At 32.7% G+C, this 26,271-nt stretch overlaps 1 protein-coding gene across 2 annotated transcripts in view; it reads right to left on the reverse strand.

Moving 5' to 3' along the window:
* Window positions 1-26,271, reverse strand: part of crp (transcription factor cropped) — a 159,120-nt gene that overhangs the window by 90,440 nt on the left and 42,409 nt on the right. For both annotated transcript variants that reach the window (XM_075368665.1, XM_075368664.1), the window contains exon 2: window positions 20,342-20,519. In XM_075368665.1, the coding sequence (XP_075224780.1) occupies window positions 20,342-20,519 (178 nt within the window). The remainder of the gene's footprint in view (window positions 1-20,341; window positions 20,520-26,271) is intronic.

The raw sequence follows: 26,271 nt of genomic DNA on the forward strand, positions 1-26,271 counted from the left end.
AAAAAACGAACACGGTACAACGAACTTAGAAACGGACGACAAAAATAACAAAAAATAAACGATGTCAGTTTACATCACTGTAACTGTATCAAAGCGAGTATTTTGTAACGTGGAAGGTTCAGGAACTTTCAAAAGAGACATGTTAATGAAGATTAATCGGTAAAAACCCGCCGTTGCAGCGCAACGTAACAAAAAATCAGATGATTGGCAGTCAGTCAGAGATAGAACGGCCTCCACTAACATCACCGTAACAGCAAGAAAAGAGATAACAATGATGACGCGATGACGCAACTTAAGTACTGGGTCGCAGGAGTTGCATCATTATACACCTAATTTCACCTCCAAAATAGAACGTAGGCGCGCGCGATCCAACGCGCTCCAAAAATAACAACAAAATAAATAAATATCAAGCTTTAATGTACATATAAATATATACGATACAATATATTTAAACAATGAACGCTGTACTATGCTAAGGTAATAATCGTTATTCACGCTTAAAAGTTCAAATAACTATGCGACCTACAGTATAATTTATGTTGCAATTACATCTACGCCAGACATCGACATTAATTAAAATAAAATAATTTTACATAATTAACAATAAATAAATCTATTTAATAAAAATTAATAACTTTTAACATTTCGAAATGTTAAACGTTCGACAACACTTACTGTAAATAATTACAACAGCATTCCGATAGAATAAAACTATACTGTCTATCAACTAGTTAATTAACAAAGTAATAACTACGATATAATAAATTTTATTAATAATTAGGCTACAACAAGAAAAATGTCAAGTACCTCTATAATATAATTATGTTTAACTTGAAAAAAAAAACAATGCTGCACAACGTGGTTTATCCTGCTCAAACGATACCTACGAACAGTTAACTAATTTAAGATTATTTAAAACGGCGACTTATTTAACTTTCACAAACTGCCGAACACCATACATCATTTACCTTATAACCCCGCATCCTTCACCACCACCATACAAAAAGCTATCGTATTTTGATTTCACTATTAATCTGTTGCGCTTAAACAAACACGATTATGAAACGCATAAAACTCGTTAAAAGTTATAATTATCATTACTACATATAGAAAAAAACGTTAAGAAAAATTAAACATTTTGCATTAATTTATTTATTAGATAATTTGAACGAGTAATACGGCTTAAACCAAGAGACTGTCCTACTTTCAGCGTAACTTATCATGTGTTATTATTTTTAGTCGCTCACATGTTTTGTAAGAATCTGTAACGCTACATTTTATCGTAAATATAATTTCAGAACATAAGAACCCTTTTTATATTGATATCAAATTCATAAAAATCGGGTAACCTGTTCACGAGGTATCATAGATTTAACAGAAAATATGGTTTTACCATTTTTGAAACAAGGCAAACGATACAATTTTTTATACGGAGCTTTATATGTATTGTACATACGATTACTAAGATCGTGTCTTTTTTCATGTTATCCTTGCGATCGATATAAAATTAAAAAGCACACGTCCCTTAGCATACGATTAGTTCACAATCTCGACTTAGGTCTGGTTTTCTGATTTTAGCTGAACATACAGAACTATCTTAATATTTTTCCCCCAAAAGCGAAATAAAAATTTAGAAATTACCGATATCAGCTGTATTCATTTAACATACTCGCCTAATGGCAGTCCTCTTGAATAAAAGCAGATTTTCGGCATTCAATAGCTCAAGATGCGCTTCATAAAAAAAAAGAAAAAAGTTATGCGAGAACCATTTACATCCGCTCCCTTTTCCGTGAAACTTGTTAAGTTAAACGCTCAGAATGAAGTTTCGGAAAATCTTTCAAACGAAGAAAATAAAATCTGAAACGTTCTATGAAGTTTTCTTTCTAACGGTAAACCGTGTATCACTCTTTTTCACACTGATTTACTAATTACATAGTACATACTCACGAGGAATTTCAGTCGAGTTACCATCTCCGATTTAGCGGGAAGTTTATCTCAATCGCTCAACGGGAATTATTTTATGAAGATTTCGGGAAGAAAAAATTAGAGCAAAGTATAATTTGAAATTCTTTCTGCGCTCTAAAATCTTAATAAAATAAATTATATCCCGGCAAATAAACGACCAAAAAAACTTCCCCGGAGGCGGAAAGAAACCCCGACCGCATTAAATGTAAAACAAAATAAATATGTAATTTACTGGCCCGAATAAGCCCGTGCATTGTAAAATAAACATTAAAAATAACGCGAGGCAAAAGATAAAACAAATAATAATTGGGAAAATCTACAAATAATTTTTTACCGATCGGAAAATTTAATGATTTTGTTTGAGGATTACTTTTTATAGATAACTTCGCAAACCGATTCGGTTTATAATTTCATATAAAGATGTCCGTTACGAAAGTTGACGAGCAGTAAATTCCGAACCGACATTAAAATACAGCATCTTTACGGGTTTGAACCGTAATCGAACTAGAATTTGAATCGTTCGCTGTAAGGAGATACTTTTTTAAAACATCGGTGTAGTACACTCGTCCGGCTACGTGCTGTAATAATAGCGCGCGGCACAAGCCACATTTTTTGGAGGTGTTCAACGGACCAGAACGTCGACGATAGTGACCTTGATCCTGCCCTCCTGTGTATACACTTCCCCCTTACCCTTCCGCCGTAGCATTATACGGGCAGCCTTGCCTCGTCGTCTGGTCCGCTTTGTCTGGCCCGGACCGGCCGGGTTCGGATAGGCGGATGAACATCACTCTCTCTCGTTTCGTTTAATTCTACGCTCCTATTTTTATCATCTAGTCATCTCGGCGACGACCGCCACCGGCAGGCGCGGCGATGCACAACTTCTCGGACGATGTAAGGAGTGGGGCTTACCGATGCTGCGTTTGACAGCGCTTCTACAGCGACCTTCGAACTGCAACCGTCAGAACGGCTACGATATCTAAACGAGAACGAGTACGTCGTCGTGCAAAGGTGATTTTCCTTCCCCTTCATCGCACATACTCTCTTCTTAAATTACAACAACGCGATTCGATAGTTTGCTAAAGTCGACCGTCGTCTACAGTTCGGTGACCGGAAAGGATGTATCCGCCACGCTAATGCTTCTTTTCTTATTTTCACAATAACAACAAAACTACCAGACAGAGCTATATTTTCATTCTCCTTCTACTTCTTTTCTTTCACCGGTTATAAACACAACAATAATAATAATAATAATAATAATAAACTCTCGTAATCCATCACTTTTGCTTTCCGGTAATTTTATATAAATCTCTACCGTGTTATTACATTTTTATTTAACACGTGGGAAACATTTTTTTTATCATTATCTATTACAAAAGAAGATCGTACAGTCGTATTTATTTCTACCACTACAAAGCAATAAAGTGCAATCTTAAGTAAATCGATTTGATATACAGCGTAAACGTATTTTTTCTATAATACTTAGAACACAGAAACAAACAATCGCGCGCTGTTATAAAAATACAGAATTAGACGAAGAAATAAAACGGTTTCAAAATTTTGTAAAAAAAAAAATAAATAAAATTTTTACAATTATCCAACAAAAACATAAAAATTCAAATAAAACTAAAATCATCATTAATTTGAAGAACTGGTGATCTTATATAATTATTACTGGAAAAACTAAACCGATAGGTTATCTAAGAATCAAGGTCTTAATTGTTAATCATAACAATATGCTCGAAATCATTTGGAAAATATGGAAAGCTATACAAAATATATACATATTTCGACTACTGAACATTTATCATCAAAAGACATTAAATTTAACTGTAAATAGACAGGTAAATAGAAAATAAAAAAAATGAAATAAAAACAAACAAAATTCTGCGTTTATTAATGAAAAAAATAGTACTACTTCAATGCGGCGGTAAAAGATGAAAAAATACATGACCTAGTATACAGCCTATCGACTGGATTAACATACCTGTTCCGTTTTGACTTATACTGTACACACCTAAGTGACATAATTTTACCTACTATCCGCAAATTTTGTATTTTTAACATAAAAATCTATTTCTCAGGTACGGTAAATCGAACAGAACTGACATTTCGTAAACTACTACGATACCTAAGGGTTTACTTGTATAGTAATAATGAATCTGATCTTACAACCAGTTTCAAAACGGCGGTCACGTAAACGGAGAAATTGTTTGTTTCAATCTAAATGTTATATTACAAAAAATGTTAAGCGCTTTATGACAAAGAAAACGACACCTTATTTCTTCAAATCCATTCATAAATAACAATCTTACAGAAAATTATTGAAGCAAGTCGTTCTAGATTAAAATCGGTTTTCATTTCCTTCCGAATAAAATTAAATAACCCGAAAGGATCTCAACCGGAATAATTTTATTAATGTTATCAAGTAATAAATTATAATTTAATAATATTGAAAATATTGCAATAAAATAACCTACCTATTACTGAATTCATTAAAATTTTATAATAATATTAATATTGAAAAATTAAACTTAAAAAAAAATTATTTAACAAGAATAGCTGTTCAAAATGGTGGTCCTCATTCATAATACATCCATACAGGCATTTTCATCGACTAATAGAATCTTTCAAAGAACACGTGGCAACTTTCAAAGATGCCAGGTCTCTGTCGAATCCTCTCAACCCCATTTAGGATTCTTGTGTGCAATTCTTCTACGGTATAACGGGGATGTCGTATACAATTGTCTTCAAATGGCCCCGTAAGAAAAAAATCAAGAGTACTGAACGCGGGACCTTGCAGGCAGCGGTACTGGGCCTCCTCGACCGATCCACCTGTTTGGATACGCTTCATTTAGGTGATCTCAAACTTTTAATCTGTAATAAGCCGGAGCCCTATCCGGCATGAACCACATTCTGTTGCGAGAGTTTAGTAGCAAATCGTGGAGTAAAAGTGGATGATCTGCGGTCAAGAAATGTAAATACCTTTCTCCATTGGGCGTTTCGGGTAAAAAAAAAACAGACAAAAAGCGGTCACTCAGTATACAAGCCCGTACATTTACGGTAACTGATATTGGAAACTTTTTACTGAAATGGCGAGAGGGCTTTCAATTGACCGCATTTTCGTATTGAGGGTGTTAAGAATGGCAAATTTGTAAATTTGATTTAGTTTCATCGGTAAGAAAATATCATTCAAAAAATTCGGATTAGTACATTTTAGGATAACCCATTGGCACAGCCGAACACGGGGAATATCATCTTACAACGTTTTTCTTTATTGGGGGACCATCCCCTGACTTCTTGAAACGGTTTTTATACGTGAGTGATTCATATATATATATATGAAATGATTCAGAAGGATAAGGAAATAATTTGGCAACTTGATTCTGGAGCTTGAAGTAAGGAGAAAAATTCATGCTAACATATGTTCGAGAACGCTTTGTTACCGAATTATGGCTAGCAAACATTTCGCCCTAATTTTATTTCCCCGGTGAAATGATACCGTACTGAAATTTTTAGGGCGTTATATATGGGGTAAACTCGATGTTTTCTTAATTGTTTTGACTCAAAAAATCTAATAAAACAGGTCGCAGAACTCTCTCCCATAATTTTCATGATATTCAACATAAAACCGAAACATTCGGTGACGAAAAACATGTATTTTTACGTTTGAAGTACAATAACTGTTAAATGATTAATAAATGCGTAAATTTTATAATCAAAACTTATAGAGAATTTAATTATGAGAAAAGTGATGTAATAAAGTCTATTAAAAACAAAATAAAATCAACGTATATTATTACCGAATAATGTAAAACAACTGTTTTTATTCAATAAATTTAGACTTTGAAGAATTAGGTTGCCAAAACTGTACGATTCGAAATCGATTTGAATACTACTCATTGTTGTCATAAAATTGTTCTTACGTGTTAATAATCCAGCTATGTAGTGTTTTCGTGTTTGTTGTACTATAAACTGTACCTACATTTTTCAAATTGAATCTAGATTTAAGAAAGTGAAATTCCGTTTTGAAAATTGTCGCGTCTCTTCATACACGCAGGATATGCTGATATGATTTTTGTAAACAGCTTTTGCGGTGGAAAAATATCGACTTAGACCTTATATCGACATGGACGTGTAGTTCAGAACCGTAAAGTATTTTGTAAAATTTTTAATTATCTTCGTGATAAAGGTACACTTCCCAGCGTTCATGTATCATCTGAACGTCAACCGGTACATGGTAATGAAAGGGAAAACATACTACATGTGGTATAGCTTAGTACTTCGAGCACGCGAAGAATTTCTACACGAATCAACATTCCACAAAGAACTGTTACGGAGGACATTACATGCTCACGGAATGCGTCCTTATCGTGTTCAGAAAGTTCAAAGCCTCCAGCTTGGTGACCGCGCCAGACGATTGCAGTTTTGTTAATGGGTTGTCAATAATTACCGTTTACTATTCATACTAGTTTTGTACGAATCTATTCTCACTTGGCAAAAACAACACGCGTAATTAACATCGGTTGTCTTAAGAAAATCTCACATGCTGTAGTCAAATCAAATTTCCGACAACGATTTTCCGTGAACGTTTGGTGGGCCATAACTGACAATTAATAGGATCTTTCATACTAGAACGTGTCACGGGAAGAAATTATCTGGAATTTTTAAACGATGAATCCCTTACGGCGCTTGAAAATTTCTCACTGGCGAAACGAATTGAAACGTATTTTCAACTCGATGGAGCACAACACATTGCACAAATGAAGACAATCCTTAGATGAAAAATTTACTAGTAAATCGATTGGACGTAGAGAACCAGTAAATTGACTACACAGATCACCAGACCTTATTCCTTTAGATTACCGTTTACGGGGATGGATGAAATGCGTGGTATACAAGCAAAAGGTAGACACACACGTGATGATCGCTCGAATTCTTAAGGGGAGTCGTAATTCTTATCTCTGTCAATGCTAATGTAAGGAACATTTTCTCAAAAACTACTGGATTAATCGCACTGAATATTTTTGTACATCACTTTAGTTGCGCACACACACGCTGAGATGAAATGTTCATTATTATTTAACAGTATATGAAATAAAAATGTTTAGTACTGGTCTTTCAATTTCTTCAGAAAATTATAATTATAACGAAACAATTCTACACAGACTTACTTTTTTCAAATAATACATACTCGGGATAAACCCATAGCGGTTCTGAATACTGTGTAAAAATTTCAGGAAAAATTATTCAGTGATTGCCGAGAAAATGTTCCTTATAGCTTATATGTTCCTTCTTAGAATTAAAATTCTTTTTAAGTTTTGACAATAACATTTACGCATTTATTAGTCACTTAAAAAGTTGTACTTCAAACCCACAAAAACATGTTTTCAACATATTTTTCTGTTTTACGTTGGATATCATGAAAACTGCGGGAGATACGCTTCTGAGATTTGTTATATTCAATTTTTTTTCTTTAGGCAAAGAAGGAAAAAAAAGAGTTTATCCCTTATATAACGCTTTAAAAATTTCAGTATGACTTCATTTCACCGGGGGAAACTAAAATTCGGGCGAAATTTTTCGCTAGCCATAACTCGATAACAAAGCGTTTTTCGACATAATGTTTGTATGAACTTTCTTCTTTTTCAAGCTCTAGAATCAATTCCCAAATTATTTTCTTTCCTCCTCAATCATCTATATATAAGATGGCCTTTTCATGTTATATTATATTCGTATTTTACTTTTCACTTCTCTCGTTTAATTTATAAATTCAGGAAAAAATAAGCATTTCTCCTTAGAAATGTTTAATATTTTCTTTTTTTGTTAATATATTTTTCATTTCAGTTAATAATTATGCGATTCTTCTTCCCGTTTTGTCTTTGTATTGATTGTTGTTGCTTATGGCTATTAAGCACGTAGTCCCGTAACTAATTATCTAGTTACAGATCATCACTTTTTAACAGTTCTTGAGCGCTTTTCTCGGCTACTTCATTTAAACGTGAGGGAAAAAATATTTCCACTACAACAGCACTTTATTTTTACAAATAACAACTCGTAACTTATTGCGATACCTTAAAAAAAGTTTAAAATAAAAAACAACAGGAAAATTATTATTTGTGTACTAAGAGTTTATTTTATTTAAGATTTCAATCGGTAATTTACAATGCAAGAAATTAAAATTTATGTAATTCACAACAATTTAAAATTCATTAGAAGTAGAAAATAAGTGAAAGTTAGCATGATAAGTTTTAACGGCTGCTAATTTTAAAACACCCTGTAAGTTATTCTTACTAAAAAAAAAAGTAAATATGAAACTTCAAAACCGTAACAACTAGCACTTTGAAAATATAGGCTGGATGGCCGACGTGAAACCAGAGAAAAGATCAAATGAACAGGCGGAAAATTTACAGCGGAAAAGGGAGAAAGTTGTGTAGCCCGGCAGCAGTCGGTGACCGGCCCACACGGTAAGCCTAGTGTTCCGGGCAAAACCGGGACGGACCTCTCCTCCGCAACGGCTCTGATGTGAATCGATCGTTACCGTACCGTTATTTCCCGCGCTCGCAAGATCTACCTAGCTACTACTACGTAACTAAACCCCTCTCGAAAAATTTAGATTCCAGCGTAAAGCCGTTTAACGGGCTCAGACAGCACGGACACCGCTAACAAAAATCTAACCCGGCCCCACGGGTCTTCTTTCTCTTAGCGACCGACGGTGTACACCGATCGCACGATCTAAACATTTATCAGCAAGGTGATAGAGATCATCTGAATCACCGATATTTTAAGACAGTACACCCTAATAAAATCCCGCAAGACAATTTTAATAAATAAAAACTGAAGTTGTGGTGCGTGTACAAAAGAATGAATTATAATAAAACAAAAATTATTTTTAAAATATCTTAAACGACGGTAAACAAAAAAGTTTACACGAAATACATTTTTTATTGTTTTTTTCTATCGGACAAAAACAAAACCTCTACAATACTATTAAAGTAAATTTACAAAAATTAATGGCAGGGTAAAATTCAAGTAATTGCAGTTAAAACCTAGCACAGCTAATTTTTCAACAAAAAATGTCCTCTCCCCCAAAAAGTTTAATAAAAAATTGATAAAACAAGAATCTGTAAGATGCTGCCAATAAAATACCACTAATAAACAGCTCTCTTTTCTTCCACAACATTCAAAAAAGGATTCCATACATTAAAAGGTAAATAACAGAATATTTTTAAAAAATCCAATACTTATAGATCGGGAAGAAAATACCTCATAATAGGTAGATAGACGTGAAGTCAACTTACACACGGTTATTGCAACAATATATTACTGTTCTTTACTTACTGAACGTATAGTTTACAAACGAGATGAAATATAGCCCGTTTAACTTCATACATAAAATATCACTTACAGCCCTTGATTATATAGATTCCTCCCTGTACATCTATCGTAACATGAAATACTGAAGGCATACTGAACTAGTAGTATGACTTGATACCACATCGTAGTTTTGAACTTAAAAAAAGGCTACTCCTAATCCAACTGAAAACTTTTCCGACCAGTTGAATTGTTTTACATTCCATTTCAGTGCGAGAAAGAACAAAAGTGCAGAAGCATAAGCTCCCGTACCAGAAAACAAAACCGAGCTCAAAGATTCAAATAATCGTCAGATCATCAATGGTAAAATTTCTGAATTAAAATTAGAAGATTTTTTACGAAAACCATTTTTATTTATATAATATGTACTACGTAACTATCATTATTTTGAAAACACATTTAGACTCGTTTCCTCCACTAGTGAAGAACACGTAATCCCATAAGTTTCGGTACGTAACATTTTTTTTTTGAAAGCCACGGTGTATAGGAAAATATATAAAACAACAAACCTAAATCGAAGCGCAGCTGGAATTATGGTTGTAATGGCGTTCGTGATACGTTCCTCGAGATGATTTACGTTTTGTATCTTTTCCTGACACACCAAGGCCTTCATTAAAAAAAAAAGTTTATTTTTCTCTGTACGGAAACTTATGGGATATCTATGTAATAACTAATGACTCTGCTTCAAAACGGAAATTGTTAAGCTCTACAGAAGAGTTCTTGGTCTTACTAGACGAAGTTTTAGATATAAAGCCGTAGCAGCAACACGGAAAGTTAGGGTTTTGTTGCGACCTAGCAGAACGACAGACGATGCCGACTGAATCCTGAAGCTGAAGATACCCAAGAAAAAAATGGATGGTTGTTATCACTAGTCTTGAAACCATAGCGGTATAAAAGGTTGAATCGAATATTGTTTTATTTACATTTAAAAATACGTATATACGTGGAGACAAAACGAAGTAAGGCCCATTCGCAACACTGTAATTGTGTAAAACAATTACACCGCACAAAAGAAAATCTTTATACAGGATCATATATAATGTACACGCTAAAATTATTAAATTAAAATGGTAATAAAATTATTAAAAATTGTTCAACAAATCCTATTCCGTTTGTTTAACTAAGATGAGGATCGTCGCATAAGTCAAACTCTACTACAGCTGTACATTCAGCATAAATAAGAACCTTATACAGTCTTATAAAAAAAATCTTTGTAAAGCAGTCAATTTTCGAACAGTTGGCGAACTTTCAATGAAAAGCTCAACTGTAATTGCAATAAATACAGCACAAACAAAACAAGTTATTTAGGGCAGAAATGAAAGGAAACAAACATTTTATTAATTTTCAGAGAAAAAAGAACTTCTTTTTTTTTTAAAGAGGAATTTCCCCCCTGTAATTTCATGTAACATCGATATTCATTACTTTACGCGATCACATAATTGTAATTTCCTGTAAATATTCATATTTTAAATAAAAACAGGGGGTATTATAAAATCTATATAACTTAAACACAAAACTTTCCTCAGTATATGATACTACGCACCGTGGTCGCGACAGGAAAAGTTACATCAACAGATGTATGGAGCGGTTACCGGCAAGTGCGTGCAATAAACCGTTTACCGATTCGTCTAAGAAACTTTAACCGCCCCGAATTCAAGCTTTTAATAACGATTAACAATTTTTAAGAGAAAATGACGATCTTAATCCTCTTGTATTACGTTAACCTATCCTGATATGAACGCTGCCCGGTGATAAACGCATACGAAATGAAATGTAAACCGTCAGAAGTTTACGACCATCGTTTGACTTACGGTGCCGGTTAATCCAGATGACCGAATTGAAATTATAACATTTTATTTTTTATGAGGCTATGCCACTTTTCTCACCAGTGGAAATACTAAAATTTAAGATTATTTTTTTTAGAAGCTGTAAATAACTAGTTCGTAAATTTGTTCGTTATCAACACCAAAAAAAAAAATCATCTTAAGGCCTTGTTCATTAACTACCTCTCCAGAAAAATAAATATAAGAATCTGTTTTAATTTCTATACCGCAGAGATTAAAATTAATCGATTACATGTACCAGTGGCAGTAATATCTCTGTAATCTTTTTTATTCTACGGTGCATATTAGTCCTTTAACACTCTGTCTGTTTTGCATGCGATAAACTTTATTACTACTAATGAATCACTATTCAGTAGTAAATGATAGATAAGATAATAAGATACTAAACTTGCAACAAGGCTACGTAAGATATATTTTAGGGCGGAGGAGAAGGAAAATTTCATCGTTTGTTTGATGTAACAAAAACTGTATTATAATATTATAAATATATTAAAACCATATAATTAATTAAAACAATGTGTAATTATAAATAAATATACACACGTACAAAAAAAAAAAAAAACATGAACGAAAAAAGTAAATTTTACTTTAAATTCAGTAATTATAGGGAGTAACTACATACATCGTTACAGTTGAAACCTTATCGCCGTTTATTCATTTAAAAAGTTAAGGGAGTGCATAAATGCTATCGCAGTGAGGTCAAACGAAGATCTGGGTCGAGACGACATAAGGAGTTAAGCCGGCCGAGCGGCGTGCCCGGCTAGTAGGAGGACGAACAGGTGCTGGGGCTAGGGGAATCGGAACAGGTGGAGGATAAGTGTTTGCAGTCAGGAAAGGGGAAAAGGGTGGGAGTGAGGAAGCACTGCCGCTGCACGATACTTACTCAATAATTCTTTCTCTCTTGCGCGTACACTAAACACACACACATACACACAAACACAAAACTTTTCACGCAATGACAACTACGATGACAACCGTGCCGTGTGCAGGATATGCACCGATGAACAACAGTCAGTAATTATGTCATTACCACAAAAAAAAAGTGAATACAGTATAACTTCAATAACACGGTAAACATTTCAACTGGTAACAAGTAATAAATTTTTCGTAAAGTAGGGCATGATGTTTTAAAATACTTTACTCCAACAGGGATGGTCTAAAACAGCTGAATGTCATCGCTGGCATAATATGTACTGGATAAACCTTATCCACCTGATGAAGAAAATCAGATACAATTCAACGTACAGTGCTTCCTTTCCTTTGACAGTAACGATTGTATTCAACTCTAAGGTGTAATACTTCCAAGAAAACACATACACACACACATTTATGGGGCTAAACACATATTTTATGGAACTAAATTTCTACTGGTCTAATATTGTAAATTTTTTCTGTTACCACAATATATATAAGATTAAAAATAAAACAATTTAACTAATTTTCCTGACATGCAATAACGGAAAAATAAAAAAAATAAAAAATCAAGACAATCATCAGATGTCTAAAATTACTGGTTATGAATTTCAAATTTTTTTAATGACTGGTCAACTTTTCTGTTAAAATTATACCGAACCCCTCAAAGTTTTGATTTAACCCACTCCAATTTGATTTAATTACGAAATAACTGAAAATATGTTATCTATCGACAATACGGAATACCTACTCCGTTTTTTACGGAGGTTTTGCAATTTTACATACTTAGTTTATAACTATTCGATTTTTCCAGGAACGATTTTTCTATTTATAATAAATATCACTGCTAACCAATCAAACTAGAATATTTAAAAGAATCCTTCTATTAATTTGAAATAGACTGTAAGAATAAAAATAATAAATATAACCGATGGAAAATAACGACAGGCCAAGTCTACAAAATATAGCCTTGAGAAATATACGTAAAATTGAAATTTCAGAAGATTATAGATCTATATAAGTATGCAGGGCTTAAAATATTAACATTACATTAATCTAAATTTACATTTTTAAATTTAAAATTAGAACCCCGCTTCCATTAGAAAAACAAAGGTATTCACGAAAGATACGAATAAATTTACGTACCTAAATTTGTTTTCTAATTAAAGGAAACGGGAAAAGAAATGTTTTGAAACCTCTATTACAGAATATATCGTTTGGTAACGGTTGAACAGATTTTGAACCGATAAAGAATTTTTTTTTAGCGGCAAGTAAATTACTTGATAGGTCATTACAGCAAGGAAACAATCCTAAAATTCAAAGAATAATAATTTTTAAAAAATGAATAAACACACAATTTTGCCAAATAATATATAACCATCAAATTACGCTAGAAAAAGTTGATGGTAGCGTCTTACAAAAAAAAAAAAGTGAGAAGTAGTAATAAACGGACACCCTACACGGTCGGTTCATAAGTAACATACGTATACATACATACATACACAATCATCTCTATATTAAATGAAATATTAACTACAAGTAATCTAAAATTAATATAAACAGACAAGATACAAAACGCAATTAATCGGGATGGGATGGCAGAGGACTACTTTAAAAAATCAAAAGCAACGGCAAACATAAAATATACACTACATATTTCTATAATTACTGGTTTTTTTTTTTTTTAATTTCAGTCACTCCATCATCTAAATACCGCCAATGCGTCTAGCTAATTTGAACATACGCTGGAATGCCGCAAAACGTACTCGATCATGGAAATTGTGACGAACAAATAAGCGATAGTTATCACGGAACGTACTGAACACCGGATAACGTGAAGAATCGCATGCGTTAAAAGATGGTGTACCCAGGATGACGTCGCTTGGGATTTGTATACGGTTACGAAAAATAGAAAATAAATTTTTATAAAAGTTCACCGGTATAAAATAAAAAGCTGAAAATTAATTAAAACCCTTTAAGTTTTAATTAACTTTACATATGACTGGTTTTTTTAAAGCGGGAACAATTGAAAAAAGTAAACTTGAATCGAATAATACCTCATTTTCAAGTTTTGAAGTAGTTGTGGGGAGGAAGTACAATGGCCATCTTGTTCGTAGAAGGCTAAGCAAAAAAGCGAATTTTACCAGGAAAATTTTAAAACTACATTTTTTAACTTAAAATCTGTAGGATGATTACAACTAAGTTTTAACTTAATTCTGGAATCTGCTCCGAAAAGTTTTTCGACATTTGAATGCCGTTTTGAACAGCGGCATTTTGCATCAGCTAACGGCGAAAATTTGAAGTTACTTCCTTTAGTTTTAGCATTTCCTACAATTAAGAGGATCGAGTAGTTCATCATTTTTGAGTAGTTTTCCCAAGAATAAACCTAGTATAACGAATGACTTACCCGGTATATTTAATTAAGATTCATTTTTCTTCGGTTTAAAAGCTATTAAAATTTAAGTTTCGCACTCGTTAAGCATAATTAGACGTACGTTTCATTCCGTACATCAGCAAAGAAATAGAAAGCGAGTATTTTAAATTTCCTCTCATAAATGTTCGTGATGACAGGCGGTAATAAGGTTATTAATTATAATGTAAACATATCACGTGAAAATATCAGATAAGAATAAAACCATCGGTTGTTCAAAATACGTGGTGGCACACACACTACGCATCAGTCAACGAGTGCAAACGAGAAGTCACGTGACCCGTAAGCATTCACTTTGTTTCTACTTCATACGCCTCCTCGTGATTCTCCTGTCGGTAACCCCGTAACGTTTTACTAATAGATTCCCATCACGATTACATTTTCCTGTTACTATGTGTATCATTTTAATAGTATTTTACCCGTTTATCAAGTAAACTATTACGCCTTCCGTAGCTTCGCAGACATAGTTACTTCTTCACAGAGTCGAAAAAACTGATGCGTAAAGCAGCATACAAAGGACAGAAGATATCTGAACTACAAGCAACATTATATATCTATTTCACCACTGTCTTAGGATGCATAACGAACATCTACACTGTCAGAGAAAGCGAATCTAGCCGGTAATTCGTACATCAGATATTTTGTTTCATGCTTAACAAAAATTGCTACAAATACTAATTTAAAATTTAAAATTAATGTATCTTTTACTACGATAAACAGCCTCCACTCGGTAGAATCGAAATACAGTAAATTAGCTCGTTGTAAACAACTGCGTTTTACATTTAATTTTTCTCACGGTTTTGAAGCGCTTAAAAAATTTAAGATTTAAGTTGGAATTGCTTCTTTGTGATTAATCATTGTCACTAAACGTAAAGGTTGTCACATCTACCACCTATAATGTAGGAGGTTCGGTACCACCTGCATTCATCGGAAATGACAAATTGATGAGCTTCGATCCGGTGAAGAGGACAAATCCTTACGGTGAAATCCTACGTTTCCAAATAAGTTTAATACGGAATGACTGGTACTTTTCGGAATAGCTGGGAGAAGTCAGTAATGGTAACCGACAAATAGAAAATACAAAATAAAACTAATTACAAACCTTTAAAGTAATATTTCAACATCAGGAATGATATTAAAAAAAACACTACATCCGACTGCATTATTAAAATCCAACGATTGCGTATTGGATTTATTAAATCGAAAATATTTTTTAAAAGTAAACTCGTAAAGGGAATCTCGATTTAAAACACGACAATCATAGGCAACTTAACCGTTTAGTAACACTTATTATCGAACTGTAACATCAAAATCACGATTAACAATCGATCGGGGAAAAGAAAAATGTTTAAATGTTATCTAATATGTAAAACTTCAACAACCTATTTTAACAAAACGTCGGAAAAAATCGCCATAGTCTTCAATTAATAATTCCCGTACACAATCTGTCTTTTATTAATATATGCAAATTGCAAACAGAATTTACATACACGCGACCTACGTACACAAAATTTACGCATATATAAGTGTGTAAACAGAATAATTACAGTCATAGCCATATATTTATTATAAATAATCGAGTAACTGCAGTTACAGTTACAATTACAATGACAAATTCAACGACAGAACAACAATATTTTTATAGCGTAGGCACCCCTTCGTGACGTTAAATGGTACATAGCAAGGGTGTGGTAACACAGAGATACTGTAATAAAATTTATATGAATCTTTTATAAGCTGCATTGCATTATGTCATTCGTTCGTTTTTTTTTTTTGTTTTCTAATTTATTACTTCATCATTTTACCGTTACATTCCCGATACTGTACTAACTTTTTAACAAAACATTAATGTCAAACGTAACCATAACAGTGCGATAGGCATTGAGAAAAAATATTAACATAAATCCTTGAAAACTACTAATCGTGCCTTCTACATAACTTTTTTCTTAAAATACCGTATACACTGACAGTTAGTTATTACTAGTGTGTATATGTGGTGTCTGTATATACATATATTTTTACAATTGCACTCTTAATGGACATGCTATTTACAACACAGAAAAAAAGGCTGGAATGCATTCTAATTAAGGAAAAAACAAATAAAGGAATTCTACAACTATCGGTATTCCTAAAACAATCACTCGATTGGCCGTATTTAATCAAACAATCAATTTTCTAAAACGCGTTGTACCATTCCTTTTAAAGAAATAAAGAATGTAAAAGTATTTAAATAGTAATAACTTTTTAAACACACCATAAGTTACAAGTACATTGTGCAAAAAAATAATTATTTATCCATTCATAAAAAAGGGGTCTAAAAGCTCCACTGAATATGAAACCTTAATATATTCCCCCTTTAACTTCACAAAAATTAAAAAGATGCGCGAGATAGTTTTTTGAATTTTTATAATAGAACAAGTACTGATACGCCAACGCATCATTTTCATCATTAGTGTTCCGCCTTAGGGCAGGTCAGTAAGACGATTTTCTCCGCTTTTTCTTTTCCGCGTTAACCTTTTTATCTCACGTCGTTACGCTGTACAGCGACTACATCCATCTCCTTCCCTTTCTACTCTGGTTACCGAGTTATTTCATTAATATCGATACAAAAGAATTTTTTATATTTTTATATTCTTTTCGTGACCGAATTATTTTCTAATTTTTGAATAAATTTGTTTCAGGCAATTCGTTTTAATGTTTTAAAAATAGTTAGTACCTGTATGTTTAAAAAAATTCAGATGTGGACACGACATAACTTCTTTGTACGCCTATGTAATTACATATACACATTTTTTGCTGCATTTCATTTAAATTTATTTCAATTGAAGATGAGATATGATCCTCCAATTGTTTAATTAAGAATTTTTTTATTTTATTTTTTTGTATTATTGAATTATTATTATTAATCGTAATTTTTTTCACAATCACAGTTAATAATTATTAATAAATCAATATATTTAAATTAATTTTAAAAAAAGTTAACAAATATTATATGATATATGTATATGTATAAGATCAAAATATTTCAATAATTAAAATTTTATTCGGCTATAATCAGGAACCAATGAAAATAAATACCGTTTATGATATATCGTTGAAAAGCTTTGAATGAGGGCTTCTTACTGCAGTTAAGAAAAAGTCCAAAATCCAATTTGTTTGAATTTTGGGCTTTTTTGGTCCAGTCGATGGCAATCAAAAGGAGAGGTACACAACACATGTTACAACAGTCCTAAATCCAAAATTTCAACATCCTACAGCTAATCGTTTTTGAGTTAAGCGAGATACATACGTCCGTACAGACGTCACGCCGAAACTAGTCAAAATGGATTCAGAATGGTCAAAAAAGATATTTCCGTTGAACTGAAAACCGAAATTTTTCGTGATCACAATACTTCATTTACTTCGTACAAGGAAGTAAAAAAATAATGATAATATTGTTATCATTACTTCAGTCTTTAGTATGAATGATTACAAAACTGGAGTTCGTAGGTTCGATTCTCCGGCAAGGATCCCCGAATAATTACAGTGTAGAGAAATAAGATTCTCGATCACCGCATCTAAAAATAAATTCATTAAACCCGAAGAAGTGTCCGCATAGTACGCGTCGCAAAATATAACTTAAGAATTACGAGCCACTGGGCAGATAAAAACTGAATTTTATATGTTACTGTAATCATTTTTAATTTATACGACGAAAACCTATATAATTTACGGAAAATTATCTGTTGGAAGTATTCCCTTTTATTTTGTAACTTTTCCCCACCGATATTATAAAAAAATTAAGTTCTTGTGTGAATTTAACAACAGAGAGCATCGATTAAAATAACGCCGTTTCAATCAATTTTCAGTAATGTTGAAAAGTTTTGTTTTTGTTCCGAGGCGATATCTATAGCACTGTTACAGTACGGACTTAGTTTCAAAAATTCACATAACGAGATGAAAAAATGGTCGCGACGAAACCAAAAATTTCCATTAAAATACACAGGAATCTCGAACATTTGTTAGGGAAGAGCCGTTTACTAATTGTCACAGCGCATAATAAACGGGCGATAATCGGATAACAAGTGCAGTGTTCTATGCTTAACTAAACAAAGATTCGAAACAAAAAAATTTATCTAAAGACACTAAAAATTATTAAAACCAATTATCTAAAAATGATTTAAACGCGCACCATATTCGATAAAATTATGCCATTATTTATATATTCTTAAGATTACCCTTTATTTTCGTTCAATAGGTGCTATCGATTAAAAAACAAAAACAAAAAAAAATAACGGAATAATTGAATGCGTAGTTTTTCGCCTTCAGATAATAGAATGCGGTTTTGTATAAATAACTGCAACTCGCATCATCGATAATGACCAAAAGAACAAACATACTTTATCTATACGGTAATAATAATAATAATAATAACAATTATTATTGTTTTTACAGTAAAAATTAGAACTTTTCCCAGTGGTTTATAAACATGACCGTTTACAGGCAATCTTTTTTTTCAAAGACGCGAAGCGTAATAAACATTTTGAATTTCGTAAAAAAAAAAGGAAATTTCAAAAACACATAAAAGAAATGTATCATTAAACGAATAAAAGTATTTCAGAGATTATTTATTTATTTTTGAAACGCTTATAATAGATAAATTAGGCTGTCTCAACTAAAACGCGAAATTCTAGTTTATTAACAACATTCGTTCCGAAAAAAGAAAGGAGAAAACAGGTTAAAAAAATAAATGCTGGCAAAAAAAACAGCCGTTCAAACTTCTCACATGTACCGCGTCACGTAGCTAAAAACTCTTACAACCTAGATCGTATTATTAAAAGATGTAATGCGATAATCGAAACAGTAATTTTAGCTCGCCTGTGCGACCCATTTCAAACTGCAAACGATACCCAAGGACCCCTCCTACCGTAATGCTACACATAACGTCTGTACACACCGACATTTAAAAAAAAAAATAATAATACACATCTTAAATTAATCGACCTTGTCCTACAAAAAAAAAAAAAAGATGCATTCAAGTTAAAACAATTAGTAACACAAATCACATATAATGTAACTTAATTTAATATTTATAGAGGGAAAGAACTAAAACTTAACCTACATTTTAAAATAAATTTTAGCATGCACTTCTTAAAAACATCTCCATTAAGCCGATTAAAAACAAACAATGTTAGACTGAAACCATAAAAAAAAACCAGCAACAGCAAGTCAAACAACGAAAACTTTTTAAGCAATAAATTAACATAAAATATAGCACATATTTTAATTATGAACGGCTGATCCTATTAGGATAAATAATGTAATTTTTTTTTGTAAAAATAAAAACGCTACTATTAAGAAACGAAAAAATTTCTTGCGCTATCAACTTCTGGAACCCATATTCAAGCTGGATGATTTTCCTACTAATGGTTACTATGCTGTGCCCTACACGCACTCCAAACTTTGCGTTTTTTGTGAGGAATTAACATAATTTAGCATTCAATCCTGCCGATAGTAATATTCACTGAAAAAAACCAACATCGAAAAACAATTCAACAAATTGCGATTCTCTTTCGAAACTGCGGTTGTTTTAGGCAATACAATTTGTATCACTCATCGCTAGTTATTACAAATGAAGATACAAACTAACAGGTAAAGAATCTCTTATTCAAAACGTCTACGAATACACACTAGAGTAAACAGCACAAGAAAAAAATCCTATTTCTTTAATATATCTAAAAGTAAAACAAAATACGACAAAATATTACACGTTTAAAAACAAAGTAGATTTAATAAAAAATTACGTTCTAAGGTGACGAATAGAAAAGTAAGCGAAACATACCTTGCTGAGCTTTTCCCCTTCGTGGTGAGGAAGAAGCGTCCGAAGAGACTGGAAACCGGCGTTGATGCTTTGCATACGTCTTCTTTCATTAGAGTTGGCGATTTCACGCCTGATCCTCTTCTCTTGCTCCATGACCTGCCCACGGCCTAGGGGGGACTCGGCCCGTTCCCCGCTCAGGCTGGAAAAATAAAATAAACATAACTTTATTACTTTTCCCCAAATATTTCAAATATCATTCGGTCTCTGTCAAGTCTATTACATAACACGCGCTCATTCATACGCGTACATTTTAAAATGTAACATGCGAACAGCGTACACTACTCGTAAACGCATCGCTGGTAATTACATCGATTAACATTATAATAACGGTGTGTGACATTCTACTCCCTTTAAAACTCTAACGACCTAAATGGTCACGCAAAAATCTACGCAAAATCATAATTATAGAGAATTGTACGATCAACGAAGCGCACATTTCGATTAGCGTCATGTCATCATACGTATTTAAACCTTTACGACATTTATATAAACGTAGAAAAAAATCCTAACGGTGACGAGATCAGTACTTACCTTTAAAAGTTCCTTTAACGTCAGCAACAGCTGAATATAATTTTTTATGCTAACGCGTAAATTATCAAACTCCTTTTTTACAGATATAAAAGTAGACATACAGTTTACGTCTTAAAGATCTTGATGTCATGAAACCATGTTAATTCACGCTTTTGCAATAAAAGTACCAACACGTTAGACCTAACCTAACTTAGTGTAGAAACACGCACGCAATATTATTGTTTCGCAAATAACAAACACAAAGGTAAATGTTAAGAGACAATACTCTAACATCTGCCAAAAAAGAAAAGAACCCGAAGAAGCGATTTCTGTTTACCGCTTTCATTATAACAGGGTATCTACCTAGCGGAAAGCCTGTCGACGAAGTTTGTTTATGATGACAGAATTTAGGTTTTCCTTTCAAATCGCAGGATGATGGCCGAACGGCCAGTCACCTCGCTCGCAAGCTCCGTCAAAAGGTTAATTAATCGCAAGCAATTTTACGAAACAAAAAATTCTTAAAAACAGGAACCGCTAGAAGAAAAAAATAAATTTGAACCGATGTAGAAAACTGTTTTGACCAAATAGGGGCGCGTAGGATAAAGTGGTTCGGAAAATACGGGTAGAAGTTTTTTTATAGACGGACGCTGTTTTATCGCATCGATTAAACCCGCCCAGTATCCATCATATTAAAAAGATAATCTGATATTTGAAAACTAGGTTTCGAGCGCGACCGATGAAGTTGAAAAGTCTTACCTCGGAATCCTTTTCATTTTTTAAATTTAACGGATCAGGTCTGCTGAACAAAAACAAAATATAAGACAATTTTTATATTAAAATAAAATTTTAATATGTAAGATTTTAGTTTTGAAATGTTAAGCGATTCTACTAGGAAAAAAATTTTACTTCTGCACTTATTGCCACGATTGCGAGCTTCTTTTCCACTAACCCGTCGATGAGTAGTCACGTATAAACGAGACTACAGAAATAAAACTTAATTAAACGCTTATAACAGGCCCCTGCGGTATTTTTTCAAATTTTCCACGACAGAAATTCATTAATTCTATAATTTATCCTAGGAAACTATCCAGCGGTTATAAAGTAAAGATGAATAAGTGTTTCGATCATATAATCCACTAAAAAGTGCTCGTACCACCGGCTCGCCTTTTCTATAGTAGTCGCAGTCTCATTATTTAGTCGCGAATAATACAATGTTTTAGGTAGAACTTCTTTACAGAAAAAGATTTTTAAACACTTTATATATTAAACAAATTGGGCTCAAAATCTATTTCCAGTCCGTGTGGGTGTTCTACCGGACGGATCGGACTGATTTTTTTTATTCTGTTCGGAATGACCCACAGATATGTCAAGTGTCATCGAACTCCAAACTTGAATCTCCTCTGAGAATCCCTAAAAAAAAAACTTCGTTTATTACTTAATTGAGGAATTTTCCGAGGTTATCACTCATAGAAAAATCACTTTGAAGGTCTGTCGATGTTTCACGACATATCTGCGGGCCATTAAGAGCATAATAAAAAAAAATCAACCCGATCCATCCAGTAGAATGTATGGAAGTAGGTTTAGGCTGTAAAAAATTATAGCCTTATAAGCATCAACTGTAGCGTTATTCGCAAATAATGGTACAACGGTTATTTGAGACTGGAAACGTAAACAACGATCTCATAATTTACCGACAAAACAAAATGACATCGACATTATGAACGTATAAATACAGCGTTAAATAAAGATATTATTTTAAAAACTGTTACGACGTAAATAAATACACACGTTATTAATATTATTGTAAACGGCCTTGATGTAATGAAATGTGAGACAGGAGATTTCGACACATTAAAAAAATTTCCCGTCCACATAATATCTGGTATAAAAGCTAGGGCTGACATCATAAGAGGGCCGCTAAAAACAGGAGAAAAAATTCTCCAAGGTTTAAAACTTGTTTTGTTGCTATTATTATTATTACTACTACTATAAAAAATCAGACAGCCGAGCAACGGAGGGAGGTCATTCATGGGTTGTAAAAAAAAAACATACATTCAGTCTGTAGTTATACTATACACACTGTACATAGTCGCTGCGGCTAGGCGGTTATCAATGAATTAACACATACAAAACATGCCGGCACAACTACACCCATTCATTACAACAAAACATATCAATATGTGGATGACACACAGTAATTACATTACAATTTCATTAATAACTGTATTTTATTAATTATGTTGTTTATTATTAATTAATTAATTTCAGATCGCGTGCACAACCATGATAACGATAAAATTAACAGTTACAAAAATAAATTGAGTTATGTTTCCACGGTAAATTAACAGTAGGAAACGATAACAGAAATTAAATTTATCTCTAGACTCCAACAATCAAATAATTCATCCAACAACAAAATAAGTGCTTTACGTTACAAGAAATTTATTAATAAAAAAAGAAAAAAATGAAAGGATTGACATATTTACGTATATATTAATCAACGAACCAATATAGGAAAACCGTAATTACAAAAAAATTAAAAATCGTTTGTTATCCAAAAATACTTTGATGAAACACATTTTATTGACAAAATAATCTTAAAATACTTAAGTTAATTAAAAACGCTGAAAGTTTAGTTTTTAAATTTAAAAACTACACGTTTTTTTTATCTATTGCATAATCATCATCAACAGATAATGAGGACATCGACTAAAGAATCAATACTTTTGAAAATAAAAATAACTGTTTACTAAAATTCATGAATTGTTTTAGACAATCCCATTCGAAATCGAAAATTTAGCTTGATTGAAAATTCGACTCGAATTGTTTCAGCTAGAATAATTAAGCTTTCTGTCTAATTAACACAGGTAAAAGTACTATATTAATAGTTTTTAAACATTTATTGTAATAAATTTTATAAATAGTTTTTGAGCGTTCATCAACTACACGTATTATAGTTTAACAAAGCCGTTTCTTCCTACATTAAAAGCCTTATTTAAAACCGGCTGATATTAAAAAAAAAAAAATACTTTAACAATATATATGAAGTTAATCATTAATCTTTTTAAAACTATTTATGTGAAATGCGTAGGTTAGATGCCATGTCTCTTCATATTGATTCTTGGAAGGTGTTCTGTGTTTCAGACGGCTGCTGATTCAAGTGTTATTTAAGATGGGAGAATTTGTAAGAGGTACTCCGTCTATGTTGGCGGGCTGAGTGATGGTATCAAGAAGGATGATATTGAAGATGAATTCAGAAAATAAGGGAAACTAACAGCGTTTGGGTTGCGTTTAATCCCCCAGGTTCTGCCTTCGTTGAATTTCAGAATCGTGATGATGCAATTGCTGCGTGTGATTTTTTAAATCATTCTACATTTTGGGGACCAAAACTTCAAGTAGAAATATAATGAAGTCGTGGTAGAGGGGGTTCAAGATGAAGAAGAGGAGGTGGTTTTCGTGGTAGGTTAGATGCCATGTAACGGTTGTAGGAAACCGTAAAAACGATCGCAATTCATTAACACAAGCCGCTTCCATGAATAAAAAATATCCGATGTGAAGCGTATTAGTAAAAGTGGGGACGAAGTGGTTTTCCACACCGAACTCGCTCAAATATAGGTGATATTCAACGCAAAAAGTGACACTACTCTGTTCACCAGACTGTAAGGATAAAAATTTTTGTTAATTTCAGAGAAGACACCTATAAAGGGAGTCGCTAAAAGAAGCCGACTAACGCCTCTAGTTGTATCCTATATTAACTGACAAGCGTCAGAACCATAAGAAAGCATAGCCAACGAAATATAAATGAAACAAATTATACCCGTTTCACTGTACTCATGCCTGTGTTAAGTAATTGAAGAGCTGAATTTGTACAGACGGATAAATAGGCTGTAATCTTTCATGTAAATAACATTTTAAGTTTATTAGAAACATACTTATATTATAACATTCGACCAAAAAACCCTTAGTTTCGTTTAATAATAATTTATTTGCCACCAAAAGAAATATAATCACACGACAAATGAAATATTTTAATTTATTTCATCGTTTATATTATTTTAATAAATCTATTTATCATAAATTTATAAAAATTTCACCGAGAAAATAAAATAAACTTTACACAAAAGGAACGGAAATAATGAAAATGTAGGAAAAGGCATGTCAAAGCCATTTAAACTTTATGAAGATAATATACTTTCGACGTAACGTCGTAGATCGCCGACGGTATTATATAAAGAGGGGATGGTCTATTACTCTTCATGATGGATTATGATGGACAAATACATACGCCGCTACGACACTAGATAGGGGATTTATGGGTTGTGAGACATGGCACACGTGTATACTTAATAAAAAAAAACCACTATCACTCCTTTTTAATTAAATCCAATTAGAACGAAAGAATTAGTTAATTTCAGTATTAATGGGAAAACGGTTAACGCAATATATAAACAACATTTATAATTAACAATAACCTCTCGCTTAGCGAATGATATTTTACGCTGCTGCCTCAAAAAAACGTTTCCGCTAGAAATTAATTTCACAATTCAGGTAACAATAGAATGCCTCAAAATGAATAACATATGTAATAATTTAAAAATTACAATCCGATATAAAAGTAGGATTATATCGTACATACGTAATCCAAAATATGCGACTAAAAACCAGATTCGCGTACTGGATATCATTTATATACGGTGAGAAATATACGAGGGCAAGAAGTGCTAGTTATTTTCAAGTAATGGTAAATGTAAGGAAACAGTTAACATACTTTGAAACAAAATTTAAATCTTGAAATAAAATTGGATTATGTAAACGCTCCACGCTGGCACTAAGTCACTATTAAAAGCGATTCGCCCAAACGGACGAGAAGGCTAAGAACAGTTTTTGACAGGACCACAAGACTGTCCGTATTACGGCACTAAAATTTTAGGAAAGATTAAGCTTGACGAGAGTAACAGTCGATTCCACCCGTAAATTGAAACGAAAAGAACGTACAATCTTTGCTACAAAGGTTGAAAAAGCAATTGCTATCATGAATCCTAATCGATCTTCAATTTCTTTGAAAATATCCCATTTTTGAATCTGTTAGTGGAGTCTGACCGCGAAATAACATCTGTACGTGTTAATCGGTTGTCACCAATTCACCGACCATGAATCTCAAAGATAAATAAAACAGAATTACGAGCGCAGAGCCCCAGCAAAAAGCAAAATAGATCATTCCTACTGTCGTTTCATTAAGAATACGCAGACAGTTGCGCATTTAATTTTTATTAAATATCTGTTAAAACCGGTACCGGAAAAATTGCGAACAAGTTTTGAAATACTTTACTGTAATATATTAATAAAGACCAAGAAAAATACAATAGCAAAAGCATATAGCG

The sequence above is a fragment of the Lycorma delicatula genome, chromosome 6 (genome assembly GCF_047948215.1).
Source record: "Lycorma delicatula isolate Av1 chromosome 6, ASM4794821v1, whole genome shotgun sequence".
In the NCBI taxonomy this organism is placed as follows: domain Eukaryota; kingdom Metazoa; phylum Arthropoda; class Insecta; order Hemiptera; family Fulgoridae; genus Lycorma; species Lycorma delicatula.